The sequence below is a fragment of the Gallus gallus genome, chromosome 14 (assembly GCF_016699485.2).
Source record: "Gallus gallus isolate bGalGal1 chromosome 14, bGalGal1.mat.broiler.GRCg7b, whole genome shotgun sequence".
Classification (NCBI taxonomy): domain Eukaryota; kingdom Metazoa; phylum Chordata; class Aves; order Galliformes; family Phasianidae; genus Gallus; species Gallus gallus.
In genome coordinates, this window is record NC_052545.1 from 12,124,756 (window position 1) to 12,149,587 (window position 24,832).

A 24,832-nucleotide genomic window follows, 5' to 3' on the forward strand; every position below is an offset into this window, starting at 1 on the left:
TTTGTTCAGCCTCGGCACACACGGAAGGTTACTGGCAAGAGGCGAATAACCCATTCCCTGTGTACACAGCGGCTGGGGCATGAATTAACGTGAGTGACGTGCACTTCCCGGTGTCACTGCTCAGAGGTACAGAGGCAGAGCTGTCTCAGGGTGGGGGGGGTTGCCACGTCCCAGCATCTGAAGATGAGGATGTTGGCGAGCTTCGAGCCCTTTGTTTGCCCAGCTTTGCTGTTCCCGGGGCAGAGGAGCAGCGCAGGGTCAGCGAGCTGCCGCCGGGAGCCCCGGGCAGTGCCGGAGGGCGGCCGGAGGTGACCCAGCGCGGGGCCTGCGGGAGTGCGGCCGCACCGGAGAGCCGGGGCAGCACTGGTGCCCCGCCGTGCCCCGAGGACTCCGGGAGAGGCTCGGGGCGCTCCCGAGGCTGTGAGCCCGTCCCACGGCACTACCCCGGGGTCTCGGGAGCCGGCAGGGTGCCTGGGGCGTCTGGGTCTGTGGGTTCCCCGGGGTTACCCGCGGGCCCGGCGGTGCTGTCAGGGCTCCACGACTCCCACAGGACCAGAGGGTCATCCCGAGGGCCGTCCCCACGATGAGGGCCGTCCCCACGACGAGGGCCGCCCCCCGCTCCCAGGTTCGTCCCGGCGCTCCCCCAGCGCTCCCTGACGGCCGGCGAACCCCCCCAGCCCCGGCTGAGCTGCGGCCGGCCGCGGCCGCCGGCTGTCCCGGGGGCGGAGCGGGGCGGGGCGGCGGCGGCGGAAGCGGGAGGCGGCGGCGGCGGCGGCGGCGATGGCGCTGCGGGGCGGGCGGCGGGCGGCGATGCCGGGATAGCGCGGGCGGCCATGGCGCGGGGAGCCGGCCCGGCGCTGCGCCTGCTGCTGCCGCTGCTGCAGCTCCTGGCGCTGCCCGCGGGGCGCGGCAACCGCACCGGCGCCGGTAAGTGCGGGCTGAGGGGGCCGGCCGGAGCCGTCCGTCCGGGAGCCCCGAGCGGCCGCGCTGAGGGGCGGGCGGGGTCAGCGATGGCTGTCCCGGACCGCGAGGGCCGGTGTGGGTCCCCGCCGCGCTGCCTCCAGCCCGAGACCGCGGGCGACGGAGCCTCGCATCCCTCTGCGGCCGCATCGTGGCGTGAGGAGAGGGCGAAGTTTATTGGGGGCGCTGAGGTGAGGAGCTCAGGGAGCCCCGCTGCTGCTCCGGGACACGGGCGGGATGAAGCCCGGGCTGTGTGTGACGGGCGGGCCCGGCCTGTCAGAGGGCACACCGAGGGTCCGGCAGGGCCGAGCGGGGCGTGAGGGCTGGTGAGATCCCTCCGCTCCGAGCCCGGAGCCGCTGGGAGCTGCTGAGCTTTGTGCTCTATGTGAGCTGCCCTCTGTGCTCCTCATGGGCCAGGCTGGTTCCTCCTGCAGACGTCGGCGCCCAAGCCTGGATGGATGGAAGGGCTGCAGCACCTCTCCTATGGAGGCAGGCTGAGGGAGCTGCGTTTGTTCTGCCCTGAGAAGAGGAGGCTCCGGGGAGAACTCATTGTGGCCTCCCTGTGCTTGAAGGGAGCCTGTAAGAAGAGAGGGGGCTGACTTTACACGGCTTGCTAGTGCTAGGAGAAGGGGGAATGGCTTTAAACTGAAAGAAGGGAGATTTAGGGGAGATTTTAGGAAGAAATTTTTTACTCAGAGGCACTGATGCCCTGGCACTGCTGTCCTGAGAGCTGTGGGTGCCCCATCCCGGGATGCATGGAGGGCCAGAGGCACTGTGGCCCTGCGCAGTCTGGTCTGGTGAGGGGCAGCCAGCCCACCGCACAGGGGTTGGAACTAGGTGATCCTTAAGGTCCTCTCCAACCCAAACCGTCCTATGACTCTGAAGATTTTCCCCTGTGTGTGTGGTGGTGGTTTTGTTTCTCAGGTGACATGTTGAGGCAGACGGGCAGGAGCTGGCTCCGAGTGGGCTGGAAGCAGTTGCAATGGTTTTGCAGGTGCAAGGGCTGCTCCTTGCGGCGGTGAGCCCGGAGCTCCCACTGTGTGCATGGCAGGGGCTCTGCTGGGGACCTGTGCTCACCGAGGGCTGTGCTTTGTCCTGAGGAGAGCCGGCAGCTGGTTGTGGTGCTGGAGAAGCGTGGTTGTTTGCTCTCTTCACCCTGATGTGGTGGTAGGTGTATGTCACTGTGGTTTATCAGCTGCTGAGAGTGGTTGTCATGCTGCGCTTCAAATAGGCTGTGGAGCAGGCAGACTGCTCTGGGAGCTGCTGGCGCCAGGGTGAGACGTCGCTTTGCCCCAGGCCAGCCCTGCTCCGGCATCCTGCTCGGTGGGTTCCCAGCCCTGAGGAACCTCCCCTGTGTTCAAGGTGTGATATCGGGTTCTTCTTGGCGTCATCCTGCCAAATCAGGGGAATACCACATTGGATCTGAGAACTGTTAAGGATCGGGTCCTCCTGAGAGGAGCGAGGAGTCCTTCTGGGATACATAAAGATGGGGTTTTGACATGGGTTACATTATAAATAGCACAAAAAAAGCTGCCACGGCCATCTCTTGTCTTGAGTCAGGCTGATCGCTGCCTGTGTAGCTGCACTCAGGGTTTTCATGCAGTCTTTATGTCCCTTTAGAACTGCTGCTTGACTTAAGCTCTGCACAGGGTTGAGCCTGCTGGCTTGTGAAGCGCTGGCTCTTCTGAAGCCCCAGAGATGCTTGCATCTGCTCTAAAACTGGGACCTCGTCCTTTTCATGGGGAGCTCTGAAACCAGCAGTCAACATGTCCAGAAGTAGAATGAGATCATCTTTGGATGAACAAATCCAAGCTGTCGCAGGTGGTTCCTTATTCAGAAATTCAAAGAATGCGTCTCCTTTGTGCATCTGTGGTTCTCCTCATGTTTTGTTTGTTTTCTTAAACCACTGTCTGCTTTTTGCATCGTATGTTTGAAACTTTTAGGAGGAGGCTGTTGTTCAGCGTCAAATTGTGTTGTTTCCATCCTTTCCCACAGGGATTTCACAACCGCCTTGTTCAGTTCAGAGAGCTGAGAGCATTGCTGGACGGTCTGGTCTGACTCCCCAGGTGATGCTGTGCTTCTGAAGAGTGTGCAGAACAGGGTAGAAACAGGCACATACAGAGCACAGCAGTATTCAAATGCACGCTCAATGCAAATAGGGAGCAGGAGCACATGCCTCACTTGCACATGACCCATCTTTCTGGCTTTTCTCTACTAATTTTACCCTGCATGGAGCATTTCCTTCTCAACCCAGGCTGAGGGTGAAGTGGGAATCAGTTCATCTCATTTCCTGGGTGCCCAGCATCACAAAGCCTGTGAGTGGAGCCATGGTAGGTTCTCTCCAAGCGGAACTGTGCAGTTGGACTTTGTCCACACTGCTGTACTGTGGGCTCAGGTGCTCACCTTGTCAGCTGTCACATGCTGTGCCCAGGTCTGTGCCATGCCCTTGGGCTGTAAACTGCAGCTCGCCTCAGTCAACATAACTGACCCATCCTTAATATGACCCACGCTTGACTTCTTGATTTTTGCAGCCTGCCAGCCCTCTGCTCCTCCCTAAAAAACCTCATAAGTTATTCTTCTGCTTCTGTGGCCCTTTGAGGGCAAGGAGCTGCTGATGGGTGCTGTTGGCCATGCAGAGCGTGGCTGGAGAGCTGAAGCAGGTTTTGTTGGGTCCTGGCAGAACAGTTCATCCCTGATCAGGCTGTCCAATGTGACCTTTGGGCAGGACCACGGCTGTCCAGGCTTTACTACTCTGTCTTTGTCTAGCCTTGGCTTGTGCTGGCACCCAAATGTCACCATGGACATCCAGAAATGAATACGCTGTGTGTATGCAGAGTGCCACTGGGTGCAAAGAAGCTGCTGATTAAAGGCTTCTCTCTTCTGCAGTTCCTATGCATGAGATAAGACTGGGTTTGTAGGAGAGCACAGCTGATTTCCTGCCTCCACTGTTGCCTGTAGGAGCCCATACACTGTACTGGCATCACATCTGTGTTTGCTTGAAGGGTCCCTTCAGTGGCGTCTGCTCTTTACAGCCCCAGAGAGTGACCTAACCCTGACCTGAGGACAGCAGCTGGACAGCTGTTGCCACTATGCAAGGACTGCCCATGTGCCGTGCTTTGCTCTGTGAGGAGTTCATGCTGCCCTGTGCTGGGGTGCAGCCCACCCTGGCACCCATGTGTGGCCCTGGGTGGGCTCTGACACAGGACCCCAATATCAGCTGGGGCAGCCAGTGGCTGTGGTGTTCTGCTAGCACCCTTTTCCCTGGAGAGTAAATCCTCCTGTTGGGTTATTCTTTGACAGCAGAGAAAGCAGTGTGGCTGGTATTTCTTGCTTTCCTGTTTCCTCCTTTCTCAGTTGGGTTTGCAATGTGCCTGGAGGCTTCAGCTTGGTAATTTGCCAAGAAATTAAACCCATTATGACTATTCCTGTCTCTTTGCAGTGCCGTGTGTTCAGGTCAGCATGCATCCTGCTCTGGGGCATGAATCGTATTTCCTGCTCGGATTAGTTTCCTGTTGGCACCAAGTACAACCCGAGGCTCTGCTCTTGCCTGAGGAGTGCTTTTTTCCTCTTTTTCTGGCACCTCACTGAAACTCAGCTGCGTCCTGCATGTTTCCACATGACCCTGAGCAGCATGAGCTGAGGACAAGCTACGCAGCACTTGCTGCTTTATTTTCTGATCAAATGATACTTCTGAGTCTGAGAGCTACCACAGTTTCTCTCCATTTCACAACGTTCCAGAGTAGAGAAGGAGCATCAGGGAGGGCTGGGGAGAGATATGAAGGCAAATTCTTCACCTTGCTGACTGGGAAGAACCTCATTTGCTGGTGGACAAAATGACCTTGGCTCCGTTCCTAGTGTGGTTTTACCCTGTTCCCAATCCTGATATTACGTGTCTTTTCTATCCCCGATTGTGGTCTGGTTGATTTCTTGCTGACAATGACAGCAGTGTAGTTCTGCATGTTGAATGATCTGCAGCCTGGGAGAGATCTGTAAGCATAACCGGGCAGAGGGATGGATGAAGGCTCTAGTTAGTCCTATGGCACTTCCACTGAATGACTGCTGTCCTTTTGCACAGTCCTTACACTGGGGCTGTTGTCGCTATTCCAGCAGCCTTTCTTCCAGTTATGAATGTCTTTAGACACCGTAAGGTGTATCTTTGAGAGCAAAGTTATGTCTGCAGCGTGTGATTTTCATTGTGTTGCATGGTACAGGGAGGCAGTGTGTTGTACAGAACATGTCTTAGGCTGGTGAGTACAAGTGCTCAGCAGAAGCAGACCCATACACAGCTCTTGCTGTCGTCTTCACGCCACGATTTTTTGGAGCTGGCTAAGGCTCTTTTAGTGCTCTCTGGCTGTAGGTGGCAGTTTTGCAGTGGATCTGTGCAGCTGTGGCTACTCAGTCGCACCTCATTCCTTGGGACCTCAGTAGATCACCAAGTAAATGTCTATTGGAACTGGGCTGAGAAATCAAGGACACAAAGGGCTCCTCTCCAGTGACATTAAAACTCTTCTGTGCTCCCGTGGGTGTCTGTAGCAGTGCAGCCCGCTCCCAGCCACCCCAGCAGCTGCTGTGCTCTCTCCCTTTCAGGCTCCCTGTTCGTCTCCGAGTATTTCTCGCAGAGCGCACAGAGGCTGTCCTTCTACAGCTGGTATGGGAACGCCAAGGTCTTCCACTTCCACGTGCCAGAAGATACCGTGCTGCTTCGCTGGCTTCTGCAGGCATCCAGGGGGAAGGAACCTGAGTGCACCAGCATGGAGGTCACAGTGTATGTATGTCCCCTCACCAGTGCGTGCACACGCAGTCTTTCTTATCTTTCCTTTGTCCTTGTCACTCATGACTGGAGTTGTTTGTTTGCAGGAGGCTGTGAATTCATTTGCCAGTTGGAGCCAACATCGTTTCTTAATATTACACTAGCACTGCATCTGTGGTTTTTAACCTGTTGGAGCACTTCATGCTACCAGTTGATCAAGGAGCTATCAAATGCAGTGTCTAAGAGGGGCCTTAGAACCACTGGAGAGAGCTTCACAGTGAGGCTGTTGTAGCTCTCTAGAAACAAAGGTGTTTCTGGACCTTTCTGTACCTGTTAGGATCCTGTGCATGTTACCAGAGGATGTGGCAGAACTGCAGAGGGCTTGAGAAGATCCAAAGCAATTGTGCTTTCTACACCTCAGAAAGGTTAAATAAATACCCCCTGTATTACATAGCTGCCTACTTTTCTGGTATTTCACATTTTGAGATGCTTATCTTGAAAGCAGAAGCACTTGTGTTCTGGAGTCAGTCACAAAGGCCTTCCTCTGCGAGTGCGTTTTAATCGGTCTGCCCTCCTTAGGGGAGGAAATAGGGAAGATGCAGATCTTAGCTATAAAAAGAAAGCTCTTAATTGATGGTTTAGCCTAGCTGGCTATACAGGGAATTTGCTGAGGGTTGTTTTTTTTTAAAAAAAAAAAAAAAAAAAGAAAAGCAGTTTTGTGATTGGGGCTTAACCTAAGTAGGTGTTACGGAAATTTGCTTTCAGGCTTGATGGAATGATGTAAATCCTTATCTTAATAAGCAGCCAAGTTAAATCAATCTCAGAATAAGTCTGAGATAAGGTAATGCCAGCCGGTCCTCACCAAATGAAAATGATGGCTCTGCGCTCCACTTAAAATGTGGGTTATTTCGAGCCTGCACTCTCTCTGATCTCAGGCCAACCTGGGTATCTATTCATGAGTTCATATTCCAGTTTATCTCACACGTGTGTTTCCATCCCTTGGTTTATTGGGATTCTGGTTTCTCTTGCAGGCACTTTCGCTATGGAGCCCCTCCTGTAATTAATCCACTGGGCACTCATTTTCCTGCAAACGCAACCGTCCGTCCTTCCTATAACATCAGTATCACTCTGAGCAGCGCTGTGCAGAACACCACCTTTGTGAACATCACTACCCCTGCTGCAGGAGACTGGTTCATTGCTGCGCATCTCCCCGAGGCTGCTGGCAGAATTGAAGTGAAAGTAAGGGCTCTGATGAACCTCTCGTACAGCCAGCATACTCTGTCCAGTGTGTCTTGCCACATCTGACCGGTCTGCTCTCCCCTCCTGCAGGGTTTCTCCACTCCATGCACCTATATGTTTCAGGCAGATATGTTTGTGCTTAGACTCACTGATATGCCTGTTCTGGAGCCTGGTGTTGCCATGCCACAAACCATCGTCTCACCTGCTAAGCCACTGCATGTCAAGTGAGTGAGAGCAGCGGCTGGAAACACTTGGGGCTGTAGGTGGGAGGGTCAGATCTCTCAGTGGTGCTGCTTAGGGTAAGTAAGCCACTGTTGTTTCCAAGCTGGGTTGGACTGTGCTCTGGAACTCAAGGGCCTTTAACCAGCTCCATGTGGAAGGGTGATGAGGTCTGTATGGGCACTGCACGTGAGGGCCCTTCTCTGACTCTTTGCAGGTAGACTTAAGGTTTGGCCATGGGAATTTGTTAGCTCCTAGAGACCCCTCTCCTGGGAATGATATTCACAACACAAATCAGGGTGTTCTAGTTCTTGTCACAAAGCCACTGGGACTCTGTGGTGGGCTGTAGCTGCCCTTTGCTCAGAGTACAAATTGTGCAAGTTGCTGGTTCCTCTTCCTGCAGGGTTTTTGTTCCCAAGTACACTGCCAGAATGTGGTTTGAACTGCGAAGCTGCATGACAAGTGAGCGAAGAGCATGCACTGTGCGGGTAGTGCTGGGCTCAATCACACTGCCACAGTCCTTCCAGAGGATCATCACCTGCACAGGGAATGTGAACTGCAGTGTAAGCCTCGATTCACTCCCCTGGGAGAAGTGGGTGCAGATCATGGTGGAGAGTCTTGGTACTGCCAATGCCAGTGTGTCACTGGAGATGCTGGCTTCTTTCACAGGTGAGCTTCCATTTTCTCTAGCCACGGGGGGAGAGATCAGAGAGAATTTTGTGTCAGCTGCCATGTTTCTTGTACCTCTGCGTGAATAGCTTAGTGTTCTGTGTTCCCCAGCATGCTGTTTGCCTGGATATCCTGAGGGCTAAGGTCTAGTTGTTGCTTGGGGGTTAAAAGAGTAGGCTCCAGTATTCATCCAAGACCTGCCTGCTTTGGAAATGCCTGAGAAGTTCAGGATCTCTGAAGAAATTATGTGTTCCAAAGGATGTTTGAGAAAGCAGTGTCTGGTTTAAAATCTGGTGGGGAGTGCATCTACTCAAAATGACACTAGCCTCTATTGGTGTGTTGACTATTTATTGGCCATAAGCAGGCTTCAGAGAGAAATCCATCTCATGGAGGTTTACTTAGGGTAATTTGGGTTATAATGACATGTCACAATTCCACATGCCTCGGGAGGTCACAAGGTCCTGTGGCTGTCATAGGCACCTTTGTGTTGTCCTGTAACGTGACAGTGAGCCTAGTCTGACTGTTGGAACTTTGGAGCTCACCAGCTAGGTGCATTTTTTAAAGTATTCTTTGGCTAGGGCCTGGCACTGGTAGCTGAGGTGTGAGAGGGGCATCAGAGTCTCTGGGAACTACGGACAGGCTCCAGCAGTGAGATCCAACTGTCACGTTTGGCTCCAGTCACTGTAACTTTGTGTTTTGTGCCTGTAGCTGGTGTTTAGTTAGCTTATCTTGTATGCCCAGGTCTGAGAAACAGCTAGAGCCTTTTCTGCAGCCTCTGGTTCTGGGGCAGTTAAGTGCTGTGCTCAGTCAATGCCTAGTGAATATTCCCTGTCTTCTGGGTACATTGATGTGTTATGATGCTATGTATTATCCCTTCTCCAGTTCCTCTGCTTCCCAGCTGTTTCTCAGCAGCTCCAGAATATTGTGACCTGCTGTACCATTTGTCTGGCTTCTGTCAGTGTCCCACATTTGGATGCTGATATTAGGGTTTCCCCAGCAAAGATGGTGCCTTTCAGGGTCTGTAGCAAATTCTGAAGTGCCTGAACCAGCTGAAATACCCCACAGTTTGTGCTATAACATGAAAGTCTGAAGTTACCAGGGTCCTGTTGAGGTGCTAGTCCTGACTGTGCTGATTCCTCTCCCTTTTTTGGCTCAACAGATTGTAGACCGGGAAGTACCAGTTCATTCCTTAACTTCAGCAGCCTAAACCAGAGCCAGGCTGGTTCTGGACCGGGGAGTCCCACTCCATCTACAGGAATGGCTTTGCGCAACACTTCTGATCAGAGGAGCTTCTGCCTCCAGAATCAGCCTGTTGTTCGTGAGGACCTGGATGTGGTGTCTGTGCGGTACAGGCTCTTGAATGGTCCCAGTGTAGCCGTGTACTCCATCTCCCCAACCCTCCTCCTCCTCAACTTGAACAGTGGCATGGATAGCGGGGGTTCCCTTGTGGTGAATCTCCTGCTTAACAAGGTGCAGTAGGCTTCTTCATGTGATTGTCTTCTCTTTGCAGTGCTTGTCCCTGTCCCAGCTTCTGGGTAAATTTGAGGGGTTGTGGGTACCAATGGAACTATTTTCCGTTCTTTCTTGATGTTGCAAAGCACTCTTGTCCTGTTTTAGAAATTTATATCGTTTACTGCTTGCCAGTTCCGATTCAAATGCCCCAGCTCACTGGAATGTGGTGGCAGAGGAAATGGAGATGCAGCTGCTTTCCATCTCCTCCGTGGAAGCCTAGAGTCTGGCTGCCAGGAGAGCAGGCTGACAGGGAAACCCAGGGATTTCCTATCTGAGTCACTGATTCCCGAACTCCTTTGGTGGCACTTAGAAATCAGTTCTCTGAAAGCGTGTCTAGGAAGCTTTTTGCAAGGGCTAGTTAATGCCTTCCTGAGAGCTGGAACACAGCTTAGCCCTGATATCCGTCTGCCTCCTATTTCTACCGCCGTGGATTAGTGCTGAAGTCATGTGCTGGTGTAAATATTCCACCTGGGAGGCATTTCCAGCCATGCAGTCTCCCTGGGAAACTATTTTCCTGTGCCTTTCAGCAAAACAATATAATGCAGTGACAGGGCAGGGTGAGGTGAATGCAGGTTGGCCCAGAAAGAGCTGGGGAATTGATGGATGACTTTGATCAGCAGGTTTTAGTATCACCTGCTGCCCCGTAGATTGTGGGCAGTGTGAGAGATAAATAGGGTGTGGGGGGTGGCACTGAGCTGCTCTGATGTGGGATGTTTTTCTGTTTGCACAGACGTCGCTGAGCCAGGCCAATGCCACTGTGGTTGCATGTGTGAGTGCTGCTTCGCCGGTGCTGTCTCTCAATACCACGCAGAACTGCAGCACAGGTATGAGAGCCACTGACAGTCACCACCAGCTCAGCTACAGAGTCTCAGGACTAAGCTTTTAGACTTTTGCTTTTAGGAGGTGCTAACTGACTCAAGTCATTTGTGTGGTGTTTTGGGGAAGATTATTTTGGCACGAGCCCTCCTAAGGCCTTCATCACTCAGTTCTGGCAAATGCCCTGAAGTATAACGGAGTAAGGAGCTGTAGGAATATCTGCTTTCTGTGCAGCTGGTCTCAGCCAAGAATTGCTGCAGGCCTTTCTCCCCAAGTTCTGGCATATCACAGCTCTCTCTTCTCTTCAAGCTTTCTTCCAAGGCTACCCTCTGAGTCTGAGCACGTCCTCTGCGGAAGCAATGCTGATTGTCCTGTACCCACAGACAGATGACTGGTTCCTTTCCTTACAGCTCATCTGCCCGAAGGGCCAGAGGTGAGTTTATCCAGCCTTGAGGCTGAGGCAAAGCACTGTACCTCCTGGTCCTGCTGCCCTTGTCTCACATAAGCAAAACCAAATGCCTCCCACTGTCATGCCTTCTGCTTCAGGCTCAATACATGTGATAGCAGTAAGGCACTGGCTACAGAGAGGAAGGAAAGAGGTGAGTGGCAGTGCTGCTCTCTGATAAGCCCTCAAGCAGCTTGTCTGGTGCTGACCTGCTGTGTCTCACGCTGACTGCATGTGGGTGGCAGAGCCTGCTTGGATGAGCTTTCCCAGATGCGTGTTGAGGTGATAAATTGGAGAGAGCAGTGTTGTAAGTCAGAATGCTGTTACTTCCTCAAGGGGTCTTTGAAATGCACACAGTTGCTCTCATAGTCTAGCAGTTTGCCTTCCTGGTGATTCATCTGTGTAAGGAGCCAGACATGCTCTGTAGAACGGTGCTGGCAATTACTGGGTCTGAGGACCAGTCTTGACAAAATCTGAGACTGTTACAGCAGTCTGTGGAAGAGTTGAGTCCTGCCTGTACATAGGTTGGCAGTCTGAGTGGAGAAGGAGTCTCTTCTCTCCTCTTGGGAGCGATGAAGCAGATCCACAGCTGCTGAAATAAGAGAGAGCTCACGTGAGAGGGAGCAGCCTGATGCAGGGCACAGTGAGGCCAAGAGCTTTCAGAACCCCTCAAACAGAGTACTCCTGTGGCACAAGGATGCCCAGAACGGCCAGGGTACCAACAGCCTGTTCTCATTGCAGTGAATGTAACACCGCAGAAGCCAAAGTGACCGTCATAGCATACCTCACCCCGTGCTTCAATGACTGTGGGCCATACGGACAGTGCAGTCTCCTGAGAAGACATGGCTACCTCTATGCTGGCTGCAGCTGTAAAGCTGGTGAGTGCATTTTCCTAGGAGGCCTTGCTATCTTCCACCAAGGGAAGGCCACATTCTTTCGTTTTGTTGTTTAAATAGCAGAGCCAGGACTGTCACAGCTGTCACAAACAACCTGGAATCACAGTGCCTGCCCAAGTGCCCTCTGTACCCGTGGTGCACTCTATGGGCAGTGTCCTGATTTCCCTGAGGAGTGTCAGGTTCTGGGAAGTGCCCCATGGGGAACAGTGAATCAGGCTCAAGACAACTTTCAGCTGAATGGTAATTTTACTTCCACCTTTGAGTCCCCAATGGCCTTGAGAGGTGCTTCTGAGCATCCCCAAAGAGATCAGGATGCTGGCAGGGCTGCCTGAAAGCGTCACCATCAGAGCCTATGTCTCTCAGGGCAGTTTATTACGTAGTGTCCTGGTACAGGATGTGATGAGACGGGCTGGCAATCTCCGTGATTTGCTGTGATGCTCTGTCTCATGCCAGGAGCCAGGATGCAAGCCAACCCTTATGCTCAGAGGTGCCCCTGGAGGAGGCACATTTGTGTCAGCTGCTAATTATAATGAGATGAGAGAACTGGGCAGGAGTCACTAGCTTAGGGAAGATGATATCTGTTCTGTGCCTGGATGGATCCTTGTATCTGTTCTTAGCAGAAGGGCAAGGTGAAACGTGGTTCACCGCTGCTTTGGACCTGATCCAGGATGCCCTTGCTGTCTTCTGCAGTTCTGCTGCGAGGCTTGGATTGTGACAGAGAACGGCATCCTAATTTCCTCAAAGAGTGCCATGTTCTGGGAAGCATACAGCACCCCAGGGGAAATGAGGAATCAGGCTGAGGACAGCTTTCTGCTGAATCACTCGGAGCAAAATGCCCCAGCTGAATATTCATGACCCAGAAATAAACTGAAAGAGAGCAGCCTCCTGTGGGCTCTGCAGGGACAGCAGGGGGGGAAGGGGACAGCACTGCTGGATTTGTTTTTCGTGGCACTGTGATAGGATGGATGCTACTCTTAACTCTTCTTGTTGACTGTGGAGTGCTTGCATGCACCCAGGCTGCCCTGTGAGTGACCTTTCTCCAAAAGGAGGGCATGGACATCCTAATCTTGAATAAAAGCATATTAGCAAGCAGGGCTGCAGCAGCAGAGCACATTAGACAGCAATTGCAAACATCAAAACAATTAAAGTCAGCTGCTTAGTGTAAATACCATTTGGATCCTCGGTGAAACAGCAGTCTGTCTGCAAGCTGCCCCAGACGTTGGGCTTCTGATGGGCTCCCAGCAGGGCACGTGTTTGTCCTCCCTCCTCCTGATCTGCTGCCTTCTAGGGCAGTGGAGACAAGGCTCGAGATACTCCTGGGGTGAGAACACCTTCTTCTGAGGTGTTCCGGGCTCCTGCTGCATTCTGCAGGAGTACGGGGTGGGACGTGAGATCCACACAGGCCTCTCTGCTCTTCAGGTTGGAGCGGGTGGAGCTGCACAGACGATACCAAGGCCCAATCTGTTGGTGCACAGAACCTGGCCACCCTCCTGCTCACGCTGAGTAACCTCATGTTCCTGCCGGCAATAGCGGTTGCTGTGTATCGATACTACCTGGTGGAGGCCTCTGTCTACACCTACACCATGTTCTTCTCCACGGTAGGGATTAACTTCTGTCAGGTCCCCTGCCAGTTCCCCCTTAGCATCAGGAATTTGGGAAGCATTTAGTTCAGTGTTTGCTGCGTTGGACTAAAGGCTTTGGTGGAGCAGTCCATCCTGGAGCTACACAAGATCCTTTAGGATCATTGGACATGCACCTCCATGGACATGTCCTGCCCCTTCAGAGCTTGGATGAAGTGTTATTTGCACTGGGTTCTTCCAGCCACGCTGCAGGTATTCCCATTTGTGAGCTGACCCCAGGGAACTGAGATGGGAAGCCAGCACAGTGCTGGGAGGGTACGGATTGATGGCTGCTCTCCAGCTGCTTTCCGCAATGCTGTGCTGGTTTAGTGGAGCTTCCTGGGGATCCTGCCAGGAGGGATCCTGGCTACCATTCTTCTGCTTCTTTACATAAAGCTGTGGTGTGGTGCTGGATTCATGCTAGCCTTTGTTTTTCTTCCAGTTCTACCACGCATGTGACCAGCCAGGCATCGCTGTGATGTGCATTATGGACTACGACACACTACAGTACTGTGACTTTTTGGGCTCTGTGGTGTCCATCTGGGTGACGATCTTGTGCATGTCCCGGGTGAAGAAGATTCTGAAATATGTGAGTGCAAGATTTCTCTTGTGCTGCAGGGCCAGCTGTGAGCCAGCCGAGCCACAGGTGGCCGTGCTGTGCCCTCTTGTGGCAGCACTTCGGTAACACAGCACGTGCGGCAGCTCCTCTGCTGCCTGTGAGGTTCCCTAGATAGCCCATCTTGGTAGCAAAGACTGTCATCCAATGCCACTCTAATTTTTAATCCAGTGTTGTTTTATCCTAGGACCTTGCATTGCGAATCTGAATGCTTGTTTGTAGGTACTGGGCCTTGAAGGGGCTGAGGTGAAAGATTTGTGGATCCTCTAGTTTCTCCTTCTAAAGGTGGTGCTCCTGAATCGTGCATGCACACAGGGCTGGGCCAACCAGGAGATAAAATTCTCCCTGTCTTAGGCCTTTGGCATGGCCAGCCGTGCACTGGCAGAGGATGAGCTGCTGATGTTAGTGGTGTTGTCTCCTTCATAGGTTCTTTTTGTCCTGGGGTCACTGCTAATCGCCATGTCCCTGCAGCTGGACCGCAGAGGGGTTTGGAACATGATGGGTCCCTGCCTGTTTGCCCTAATCATCATGATCTCAGCATGGGTAAGTAATGACAGCCAGATAACCTACTGCCCTTTGCTCCCCTCCAGAGAAAATGTTGGCAGAGCAGGCCCTGAATGCCAGCCCATCCAAACACAGGCCTGATTTTCTTGAAACACCCTGGTGGGCAGAGTGCAGGGCAAGGAATTTACCTTCCATCTTTCCAATATCTGAGAAATCCCCTGTTTATGGATCCCTGCTGCTGCAGCTCCAATTCAGATCGCACTCGTGGCTGGAGTGTCTTGCCAGAATGGTTGCTTGTTGCCTATGCCCTGGACAGGAACTGTGGCATCAGCATTGCCCTCTGCCTGCTGGGTTTTGGTGCCACAGCTGGATGCGGGGTATTGCACATGAGCCCAAGATGGAGGGAGACTGAATTTTTCCAGAGGTATACTCTCTTGCTGTGAAGACTTTAACCCTTCTGTGCTTTCACACCTCCAGGTTTACCACGGAGTGAAGCGCAGACACTGCTACCCCTCCTCGTGGAAGCGATGGGTTTTCTACCTCCTCCCAGGGATCACCTTGGCTTTCATCGCCATCTCAGTATATGCGTTCATGGAAACCAATGAGAACTATTACTACACTCACAGCATCTGGCACGTGCTGGTGGCTGGCAGTGTTGCTTTCCTGCTTCCACCTCGGGACAAGCATAAGAAGCCCTGGGCCTGGTCACAGAAGCTCACGTGTCGCTATCAGATCTGCCAGAATGACCGTGAGGAGCTCTATGCTGTCACCTGAACTGCCTGGCTCCATGTTCCAGAGGTGAAGGGCTGGTAAGGTTGCTCTTTGCCAGGCCAGCCTGGACTGCCCCTCTGTAGCACATTGGCTATCTTCTTATGTGCTCTTTCACTGTCTGGGGCAGCACAGGTATCTAGACTGGATTTAAAGATGAAGATGGTGGACTTGTCTTGTGAAGGCAAGTTTGAGGCCCCCTCTGCTTTTCTGCTGGGATGGGGCAGGCTCTTCGTGGTTCCAAATCAAGGAGTAGTCTGCCCACCACCTCCCCCATGGCCCTGGGGGAAATTGCCAACCCTTCTTCCCTTCCTACTGTATCAATAAGGCTTGGGCTCAGCCTGTGCTGCCCTGGAGCCAGAGGGTGCAAGGCTCTTCCCTGCACTCACTCTCTTAGCGGGGTCTGTGGGACAGAGATTTCCCCTGCTATCCTGCAATCAGAATTTGCTTTGTCAAGAGAAGAACAGATTTCTTCTGCCCCTGACCTAGAGGTAGATGCTTTTGAGTGCTCTTGGTGCTAAGAGGGAGGGAGTTGATCTCAGCATGCCCTGGGTCCTTGGTTGCTGTATCCTATGTGAGTCTAGAGCCCCTCTCTTTGTGAAACAGGTGATGCTGCTCTTACTTAGACCTGATTCTGGAGGGGATGAACAAGACCTGAACTTGGGCCCTAGCTTCAGGAATTCAGGAATTCAGGACTTGCCAAGAATGTGAAAAAAATGTGGGCATATGCAAGAGCATTAGAAGCATCTGCCTCAGAACTGTGAAACACATAGCAGTGCGAGTTTAAGTTTTCCTTTTGTCCCTCTTAGTTCATCTGGAAGGAGCCAGGCCACTGTACTGTTCCCCTTCCTCTCTTCATGTTCAGGTATTTGCTGTCTTCCTTTCTTTTGTGGGTGCAGCAGCTCTGCCCAGCTAACGTAGGTGGCAGTGTCCCTCAGGACTCCAGCGTGGTTGGCGGTGGGCTGTGGCACTTCACTTGCAAGTTAAATTAGTTACACTACCCCCAGTTCCTGCACCTTCGGACAGCAAGAGTTCACTCTATATCTGTGCTGGGGTCAACCTGTACTGAGCTGGAACTCAGGGCTCTAGAGCAGCTCCAGCTTGAAGGCATGCTCCAGTCCTGCAGTCATCTGAGCACAGTATGGTCTTACGGCAGGTTTGTTAATGTGTTCTTTGAATGTGTGCTGCACCCAGCACCTTTCCTGTGCTTGCATACAGCATCACATTGGAGCTGTGCCACCCCTGCGCTTGGCCAGTTGTGGCTGAAAGGCTGTGTGTGCTGCAGTCACGGCTGCTCTAAGGCCATTGGCAGTGTCCCAGTCCCTCTAAGAGCCACCTCCATGAACTCCCAAGGTGGCTTTAGTCACTTTGGGTTCATCTGTCTTACCTTAGCCTTATTGGAGGGCACTCAGACGTAAGAAAGCAAGACCAGAAACAGAACTGGCAGTTAGGAAAGCAGTCTTTGCCTATCCTTATTATATAGATGAGGGCTACATGGTTCCCTTCCTGTTTATTCCAGCCATGGAGAATGGCTGAGGGAGAACAGTTCAGGACTGTACAAAGGTCTCCTTTCTGTACTTAGAGTTAAGACAGTTAAGATGCTGATGTCCACGTGTTTTTGTTGCAGCCTGTGGTCTGGCTCTCTGCAGGCTGACTGATTTCCATACAACTGTGGCCCCAGTAATTGGTGCATATCCTCCCACTCTGAGATCAAACACCACGTGTGTGGCATTTAATCTGTCTAATTGGGGAAGGTGAAGGTTCACACTGCAATGCTCCTGTCTGGTGCGTGTACTGCTCAGAGCTGGTCTGCAAAGCCAGCTGTCCTTTGGGGAGGAAAGAGCTATTGACAAAGGATAACGCTTCCAAGTTTATAGGAAACATTTATTTCTTTGCTTTGAATAGCAGCCAGCATCCTGCTCAGCTCTGCACTTTAACTTCTTACAATTAATCCAGTCTTTGCCTAATTAATCTGCCTGTTAATCCAGCCTCTGCCTTTGCACCGGGGAAGGAACAGCCCCAGGCGCCAGCGTATGCTGGGGGTGCCCAGCTGGAAAGGCCCCTGGGGGTCCTCCTGGTGGACACCAGGTTGAGCAAGAGTCAGCAATGTGTCCTTGCCATTGAGGAGGCTGACAGTTCTTGGCTTCATCAGGCAAGTAGTGCCAGCAGGTCCAGAGAAACGATCATTCCCCTCTGCTCAGCATTGATGAGGCTGTACCTGGAGCGTGGCATCCAGTTCTGGCTCTCCCGGTGCAACAGAGCCTGGTGAGAGTCCAGTGAAGAGCCACCAAGAGGCTGAAAGGACTGCAGCACCTCTCCTGGGAGGAGAGGCTGAGTGCTGGGGCTGTGCAGCTGGGGCAGACTCAGGGGCATCTCATCCCTGCCCATAAATACCAGAAGGGAGGGCACAAAGAGGACCCAGCCAGGCTCCTCCCAGCGATGGCACTGCGCACAGCCGGGAGCACAGCCGTTCCCTCTGCCCGTCAGGCAGCACTGCTGCGCTGTGCGGTGCCGCAGCCCCGGCAGAGGCTGCCCGGAGGCTGTGGGTGCCGATGGGGCCGGCCCTGCGCTGGGCGGCTCTGCCGGGTCAGAGGGACCCCGAGGTGCCTCCAACCTCATAGCAGTGACTGTGGCAACGCAGCCTTCCCGCAGTGCCTGCCTGCAGGTGCTCAGGGCCGCCCCCCTCCCGTCCACCCGTGTTTCAGTAACAGACCGGAGGCTCCACGCCCCTTCCCCTGCGCGTTCCGTCCATGCCCTATGCGTGCCGGCTGCCAGCAGCCCCTCCGCGTCCCGCCGTGCCCACCGGTGCTGCAGCGACCGACTGAAGCAATAATCCCCCCCCGGCCTTCTGTGCGGCTCCGGGCGCTGCCGGGGGGGGCCTTTCCTTCTTGATTTCGGGTAAAGTCGGAGGAAATCCGAGTTTGGTTTTTCGTTTGTTTGTTTGTTTGTTTGTTTTCCTTCGCTGTTCATACCTGTGATTATTTTATACGGTAAATTTTAAAGCTTCTGATTTTATAATTTAATAAATGTAATGGTATTTGAGGGCAAGCTCGAGTCGAGCTCTTATTGTGTGCGGGGCGTCTGTGCGTACGGGGGTTGAGGGGGGCGCCGTGCGAACACGGTCGCGGATTGACCCTCGCCGGCCACCGTCAGCCCGCCCCCCTCAGCTCGGCTCCGCCAGCCAATGGAAAGTCGTCCCACCCTCCACTTCCGGCCGCGGATGCCGCTGGGACCGGAAGCGGAAGGCGGCGGCGATGGTGCTGCACAAGGTCCCGCCGCGGCTGTGGCCGAAGCTGCGGCTGCAGGAAGGGATCTGCGCGCGGCTGCCCGCGCATTTCCTGGCCCAGCTGAACGATGACACGCAGCCCACGCCCGTGCACTGGCGGCCGCTGGGCGTGCGGTACCGGCGGAACCCACGCACCGGGGAGCGGGAGCGGGTGCAGGACGTGCCGGTGCCTGTGTTCCTGCCCCGTGCTGCTGACGAGGGGCTGTGGGGCGGCGAGGGCTGGATCCGCGGCTTCCGCTATGCGAACAACGATAAGGTGAGGCCGCCCTCGGGCTGCTCGCTGGGCTCGGCCCGGCTCGGCGCCGTTCGGTTCGTTTCGGTTCTGACAGCGCTCTGCCCACCCGCAGCTCTCCACGCGAGTGCCAAAGATCTGGAAGCCGCAGCTGTTCAAGCGGCAGTTCTACAGCGAGATCCTGGACGCCAAGCTCACCATCACCGTCACCATGCGCACGCTGGACCTCATCGACCAGGCCTATGGCTTTGACTTCTACATCCTGAAGGCAAGGCCCCGGCGCGGCCCTGACTGCCCTCGGTGCCCCTGGACTGAGAGCTGCCCCTGCCGGGCTCTGGGGGCAGCTGAGGGTCTCCTCTCCTTTGTGTCCATCGTGGGGGCCTGCACGCACACAGCCAGCGCTGCCTGCTCTGACACACCTGCATGTTTTGTAGCCCCTGCCCCTTGCGTGTTGGTGTAATTCATTTTCTCTCCCCAGACCCCAAAAGCAGATATGTGCTCAAAGCTGGGGATGGACTTGAAGCGAACGATGCTGCTGCGACTCGCACGGAGGGATCCCAAGCTGCATCCTGACGACCCGGCCAGGAGAGAGGCGATCTATAACAAGTACCGGGTGCGTGCTGGGCCCGTGGCCCTGCCTCTGCTGCCTGCAATCCCTGCTCTGGTGCTGCAGCATGTCTGCTGCTTATCCCTTATGCTGTGTTGCAATGCAAACGAGCTCATTCTTCTCCGTTCAGGGTGATAGGCATGGCTGCAGAAGATCTAAACATCTCTGCCAGCTGTTTCTCATCTCCTCGTGGGTTGCTGTAGTTTCTTTGCTGACCAGTTAGGAAGACAAACATCTTTTTGGTGTGAACCCTCACTAAGCACTGGTAGGAGCACACACTGCCCACAGCAGGCAGGGATTTGGGATCCCAGGATCTGCCTGGATGCCATTGTTTCACTTTGTGTAAGCAGTGGTGGGCACTGGCATAGAAACAACACTGATATCCCCAGTCTGTGGTGTTGTGCTGAGAAGCAGTGACAGAACTGATCAGAAGAGAGGGAGAGCAGTTTACATGATGATGTATTTGCTTGCAAAGGGAAAAGGAGAAAAGTGAAGAGGTCTTTGGCCACAGGAAGCGGAATGGGCAGGGGAACAGTGTTTCATCTGTGGTAATGTTCCTACTGGGTCAGTTGTGTGAGTGGGCCTGGCTGGGCTTTGCATGTTACTCACCTGGAAGACCCTATAGCACCCGTTTTTCCTTTTATTGCAGGAATTTGTGATTCCAGAAGAGGAAGCTGAATGGGTTGGCTTAAGTTTGGAAGAAGCAATAGAAAAACAGAGGCTTCTAGAAAAAAAGGTGAGTTTCTGAGGCAGTGCTATTCTGCAAGCACAGAGATAGCTGCACTGGGCTGTGCATGCAGTTGATCTGAGCATCCTGACCACTTCTTATCAAAGGAAGTAGCACTCCAAAGTTCCTGAGCAGCTGTTCGAGCCCAATCAAATGTGGGAGCTTTGCTGTGTTCAAATCCTTTGCAAGATCTTATCCTCCAGTCAGCGGATGGATGTTCAGTGGGGGGATAATTCTCTCTCTGGCACAAACATCTTTGCCTTTGGTTGTGTTCTGTAATACAACTTGGATGCACGTTCACGGCTGACTCAGTTTTGTGACCACTCATTACAGCAGCTCTGTTAGAAGCAACGTGTACAGGAGGGCACACCAGAGAGCTGCTGAGGCCATGGGCCTCCCTGGGGTGGGATAGGGTCTCTTGATGACATTTCCCCCAGACCTGTTTGCTCCTGTTGAAGGTGCTGGGACCTGCACTGTGTAGGGCTCCAGCTTCTTCAAAGAGCATGTTCTTCTGACATGCTTCAGAGCAGCCCTGGTCTGGGGCAACAGGAGAAGGAAGGTGGGTGTTTTGAGAAGGAAAGGGACCCCTGGGAGCTGCTGTTGATTCTCGTGGATGGGCAAAACTAGAAAAGTTGAGGAATGTCCCACACACGTGCCTGTAATCTTTGAGGCCGCGTTACAGAACTGAACAGCAGCTGTAGGTAGAGGAGTATCACAGTGAGTTGCTTTGTTCATACACTGAAAAAACCCAGCCCATCTTCCTCTGGTTTTAACCATCAGCACTTTTACAGCACTGGCTCTCTGGACCCAACTGTGTGCAGGAAAAAAAGCCCCTTGTCTTGAATGAGGCATTCATGAGTCTCACCAAGATCAGAGATTGCAGATGTAGTACCGTGGGTGTTCTTTCTTCCTGCACCTGTAACTGGTACTTCCCAGGCTGCTTTCTGTTGCCCTTGTCAGGCTGCAGACTGGATGAGTGATGCACAGTTTGCTAACACGTGTATGAGGGTAGGGTTGGTACAGTTGGGCACCTTCCTGGCACTCATTCTTAGACTTGCTGCTGCTCAGGTTCAGGCTTTCAGAGTAGCTTAACCTCCTCTTTGTTTCAGGACCCTGTCCCGCTCTTCAAGGTGTATGCTGAGGAACTCGTCAACCAACTGAAAGAACAGGCGCTTGAGAAGGAGAAGGAAAGAAATGTGTAGAGCAAACTCCCTGCTGCACATGAAGCTGTGGGGTTCAGAAAGCCTTCTGTGTGAGCCACGCTTGTGAAAGAGGCAATGCACTGAGGGTGCTGGGGAACATGTTGCAGTTATCCACATCTCATTACAGCAGCCTACATTCGACTGAGGAATTGTCCTTGTTGGCTGAGGAAAGGTTTTCTGTCCTGTGGTCTCTGACAGCATTCTTGTAAGACTGACTTGATGTGGTGGTTCTGCCTGTGCAAGTACTTGATTGATGTTTAGTCTGATCCTGATATAAAATGAAATATTACGCATCTTGAGAATATCAGTAAACCTTTTTCTGATACTCGTTGGTCATGAGTGTGTGGCAGGAACTGCAAGATGTGGCTGTGGTGCATCTTAGGTCAGTCCACGGTTCTGTCCTGCAGAGGAGAGAAGATTGTGCTCTGAAAGCGTGACCTCAAACCATCCTGCAGCCAGTGCCTGCTGAGCTCCCTGGCTGCAATTGCTGGCTGTACTACTTACTCTAGCCCTGTGGGTTCCAGTGCTATATCCAGTGCATTGAAGAGGATGGTTTTTCCATCTTAGATCTTCAAAAATGTAGTTAAAATGGATGTAGTAAGAGATTTTGCCTCAGCCACGTCTGGGAATGAGGCATGTTTCTTCTCTCTAGCATGTAAGGACAGGTATGCTGCCTTAGTTTCTGAGCCAAAGCATCTATGATGAGAGAGAAGATGGCATGTAGAGCAGTGTGTGGCTGCTCCCTTTGTACTGAAATGAAGGACTACAGGGGATCAGAAATTCCCAGCGTTTCTTCTTACTTAAAGATTGGCAGAGAGGTGCTGCAGAAGCGGTTGCTGGGTGGATATAGCCTTATAAGGCTGGGAATGAGGGATGTTGTTGAGGTGAAGAACAGGCTTGTCTGCTGCTTTGAGGGCCTGGGATTGTGTTGGAGCCCTCTCAGTCTGTATCTGAAGCAAGAGATGAGTGGGGCATGGCTGTGCAGCCCCTGGCTGTGCTGTGTGGGAGCAGGAGGCTCAGCACTGCAGGGGACAGCTTGGGTGGCAGAAGCTGGGGTGTTTCCATTCTGCTCGCATGTCCCAGCTCTGGCAAGTCCAGGTTCCCAAGAGCAAACTTGCACAGAAGGTCACATTTGCCTAATTAATGATTTTTTAGCTAGGCCAACACAGTGACATTTGCTTAACTTCTCCCTCTCCTGCAACTGAGCTGAGTGGGAAGCTGCTGCCCAGCTCCTCCAGGGATTCTGACACTCTGCCCTCATTAGAGATAATTAGCTGGGACAAGTTCTTCATTGACAGCTCTGCTCATCATTAGGGCTAGCACAGCTCATGCATTTTAATGCAGCTCTGAGCAAAGCTGCTGCCAGTGGCTCTGTCCCTCCATCACCATGCCGGAACGTGCTGGTTCCGTGGCCGTGTGGTTGGCCCTGCTGCATCCTGGTGTCTCAGCCCTGCTCTGTGTTGGCTGGGGGCAGTGTTTGGGATGGCTGGGAGGGCAGATATCAGCTCTTTCTTACCTGAGTCTGGGTTTTAGGTACAAAAAGTGATCTTCCAGTCCTGTGGTGCCCGTATCCCTCAGAGGAGAGCTTTGGCCATGTGGTCATCCCCAGCTGCAGTGCTGCCAGCACTGTCCTTGGAGGTGACTCTGTTCCTCAGCACTTCTCATCAGGTATGCACGTTCTGCAGGGTTTGCCATCTAAGGAAGGAGGAAGGAAGCAGGCAAGACGAGAGCTTTCAGCCAGATGTAGGGGAGAGCTCCTGTCCCACTGGGGCAGGGCTAACGCCGGCTCTGCAGAAGTGCATTAGGAGCTGCTCTGTGGATGAGAGATTAGGGGCATGCATCATCCTGCCTCAGTTACGATGGCTGAATGGATTCTGCACTGTGCAGCTAGCAGGAAGCCCAGGCTTTGCACTTCTGCCTCCCCAAACCAGGGCTGGTGCCTTGAGACCACGTTTGAATTCTTGTCTGTCTCACTTGTGGTTCCCAGCAAATCATGGCCAATGATCTGAGAAGTTGCTTGAGGTTAAGGCTGCATTCCTCTACCAACTGAGCCATTTAAATTAACAAATTAATGAGTATTTTACTTGTAAATTCTCAACAAGCCCATCTGTGCTCAAACGGTACGTAATGCTTCAGGAGCTCTAAGAAAAGCAGCGGTTCTGTGTTGGAGGGACAGAGATGGAGAGGTGGCAGCATCTCTGTGTCCAGTGTTCAGAACAACACGGCCAGGCCCAGAGTATCCTGTTGCAGTGCTGCAGCCAGCCCTGCTTGGAGCAGGAGGTTGGGCTGGAGACCTCCAGAGGTCCTTCCAACATCATTTTTTCTGCGCTTCCACTCCTAGGAGCCAATCCACCCCGTGAAGCTCTGTGTAAAGCAGCCATGAGCTTGCAGAGGAGTTATCAGCAACAAAGCACAACAGCCAGCCACTGTGCTGGATGGAGAGAAAGAGCCCACTTAGGGCAGGGGGAGAAGGAGTCTGATAGCTCTGCTCATCCTCTGGGGCATGGAAAGCCACCACCCTGCCCAAGGCTCCTTATGTGCTCCCTCTTCCGTACATGCACAGGAGGAGCTCAACGTGCAAAACCACCACCTCTGGGCATCATCTGCAGGTTGGCACAATGGAACTCTCAACCATGCTTTGGGTCACCGGGAGCAGTGGTGACAGCTGGGCCAGTGGGAGCAGAGCTCCAGCAGTGCAGCTGCGGGCTTTGAGGCCAGGCTGGGCCCATCAGTGGGCCCTGCAGCTCTCCATCACAGAGCAGCTTCCTGCTCCTGCTGGCTCCCAGCTGCCCCGGCCCAGGGCTCAAGGCGGGAGATGGCTGCCTCCAACTGTGGCTGCTGTGTGGAGGGCGTGGGCTGGGGCAGGAGGGGTGTGGGGGCAGCGTGGCCTCGGGCTGGGCCACGAGTGTTTTTGCTTCGGCATGCTCTGCCATTCTGTGTGCATCTCCATCACACGCCTTCTTCAGGCAGCCATCGCCATGGCAACGCTTAACATGGTGCTGTTTCAGTCCAGTTAGAGCACAGAAGATGGCTCTGTGGAGATGGGAGCTCGCGCTCGGCCTGCAGGGCGCCCTGAGGTGTCCCCTCGCTGTGGGCGCTGTGGGACCCATCATCCTGGGGCTGGCGGTGCCAGGCAGAGGTAGCAGAGGGATGGGAAATGCTGGGGAGATGCAGCTCCAGCACCGTGGGCTCTTCCTGCAGTGCTGCTGACGTGGCCGGGGCTGGCAGAGCTCGGTGTGGCAGCGAGAGGCCTGCGGTCAGCGTGAGGGGCCGGCGGCCATTTTGTGACAGCGCATCCTCACCCCATAGCAGAGCCAGGGCTGCTCTGTGCCGCGTGGCTATGGCTGTGCTGGGCTGCAAAGCAGCGGTCTGTCCCTGCTGAGAGGGCAGCTCTGCTGTGTGGATTTTTCCTCATATGCATGACTCTGCTTTGATGAACACCTCCAGCCCATCCTGCTGGCTCCTGCGGCAGCTCCTCCTCAGCAGCGCTCTCCTCCTTGCCCTGCTCTGCTGGTGTTGGCAGCAAGCTTCAGCTCTCAAAAGGCAGCAATACCTCCATTACTCTCCTGGCTCTCTTGGAGCTCCGAAGCCAAATCTGAGCCATTGGATACAACCCCTGAGAGCATAGAAATGCACGGACGGCCAGGTAGAGATCTGCCTCCTGTCTGTAATATATCACATTTTGGGGTGTAAGTAATTTTAGAACAGATTTCCAAAGTCTGCCTAGTGTTCAGAGCAGCAAAGGAAAGCATCCAGCGCAGCAGC

The 24,832-nt window shown here is 53.5% G+C and overlaps 2 protein-coding genes across 5 annotated transcripts; both read left to right on the forward strand.

Moving 5' to 3' along the window:
* Nucleotides 1–310: 310 nt before the first annotated feature.
* TMEM8A (transmembrane protein 8A) lies at nt 311–18,061 on the forward strand. Of its 4 annotated transcripts, none has more exons than XM_040647486.2 (13): nt 311–625; nt 5,548–5,729; nt 6,742–6,949; nt 7,040–7,173; nt 7,572–7,837; nt 8,997–9,307; nt 10,080–10,173; nt 10,475–10,598; nt 11,352–11,488; nt 12,926–13,104; nt 13,568–13,714; nt 14,168–14,284; nt 14,723–18,061. In XM_040647486.2, the coding sequence occupies exons 1-13, from the start codon at nt 584–586 to the stop codon at nt 15,017–15,019; spliced, it is 2,238 nt and encodes a 745-aa protein (XP_040503420.1). In that variant the 5' UTR covers nt 311–583; the 3' UTR covers nt 15,020–18,061. The 4 variants fall into 4 exon arrangements, with proteins under 4 accessions (XP_040503420.1, XP_004945418.4, XP_025011107.2 ...); XM_004945361.4 differs by lacking the exon at nt 311–625 and adding an exon at nt 807–1,151; XM_025155339.3 differs by lacking the exon at nt 311–625 and adding an exon at nt 807–927.
* Nucleotides 18,062–18,247: 186 nt separating this feature from the next.
* MRPL28 (mitochondrial ribosomal protein L28) lies at nt 18,248–21,392 on the forward strand. Its single transcript, NM_001031359.3, has 5 exons — nt 18,248–18,555; nt 18,647–18,799; nt 19,010–19,144; nt 19,788–19,874; nt 20,975–21,392. Exons 1-5 carry the CDS (start codon nt 18,268–18,270, stop codon nt 21,065–21,067), a joined length of 756 nt encoding a protein of 251 aa, NP_001026530.2. The 5' UTR covers nt 18,248–18,267; the 3' UTR covers nt 21,068–21,392.
* Nucleotides 21,393–24,832: the final 3,440 nt, after the last annotated feature.

Coding starts and splice junctions, on each gene's coding strand:
- TMEM8A (XM_004945361.4), top strand. CDS start 834: ATGGCGCGGGGAGCCGGCCCGGCGCTGCGCCTGCTGCTGCCGCTGCTG. Junction 7,174..7,571: donor GCTAAGCCACTGCATGTCAA/GTGAGTGAGAGC, acceptor CTCTTCCTGCAG/GGTTTTTGTTCCCAAGTACA. Junction 7,838..8,996: donor GATGCTGGCTTCTTTCACAG/GTGAGCTTCCAT, acceptor TTGGCTCAACAG/ATTGTAGACCGGGAAGTACC.
- MRPL28 (NM_001031359.3), top strand. CDS start 18,268: ATGGTGCTGCACAAGGTCCCGCCGCGGCTGTGGCCGAAGCTGCGGCTG. Junction 18,556..18,646: donor GCTATGCGAACAACGATAAG/GTGAGGCCGCCC, acceptor GCCCACCCGCAG/CTCTCCACGCGAGTGCCAAA. Junction 19,875..20,974: donor AGAGGCTTCTAGAAAAAAAG/GTGAGTTTCTGA, acceptor TCTTTGTTTCAG/GACCCTGTCCCGCTCTTCAA.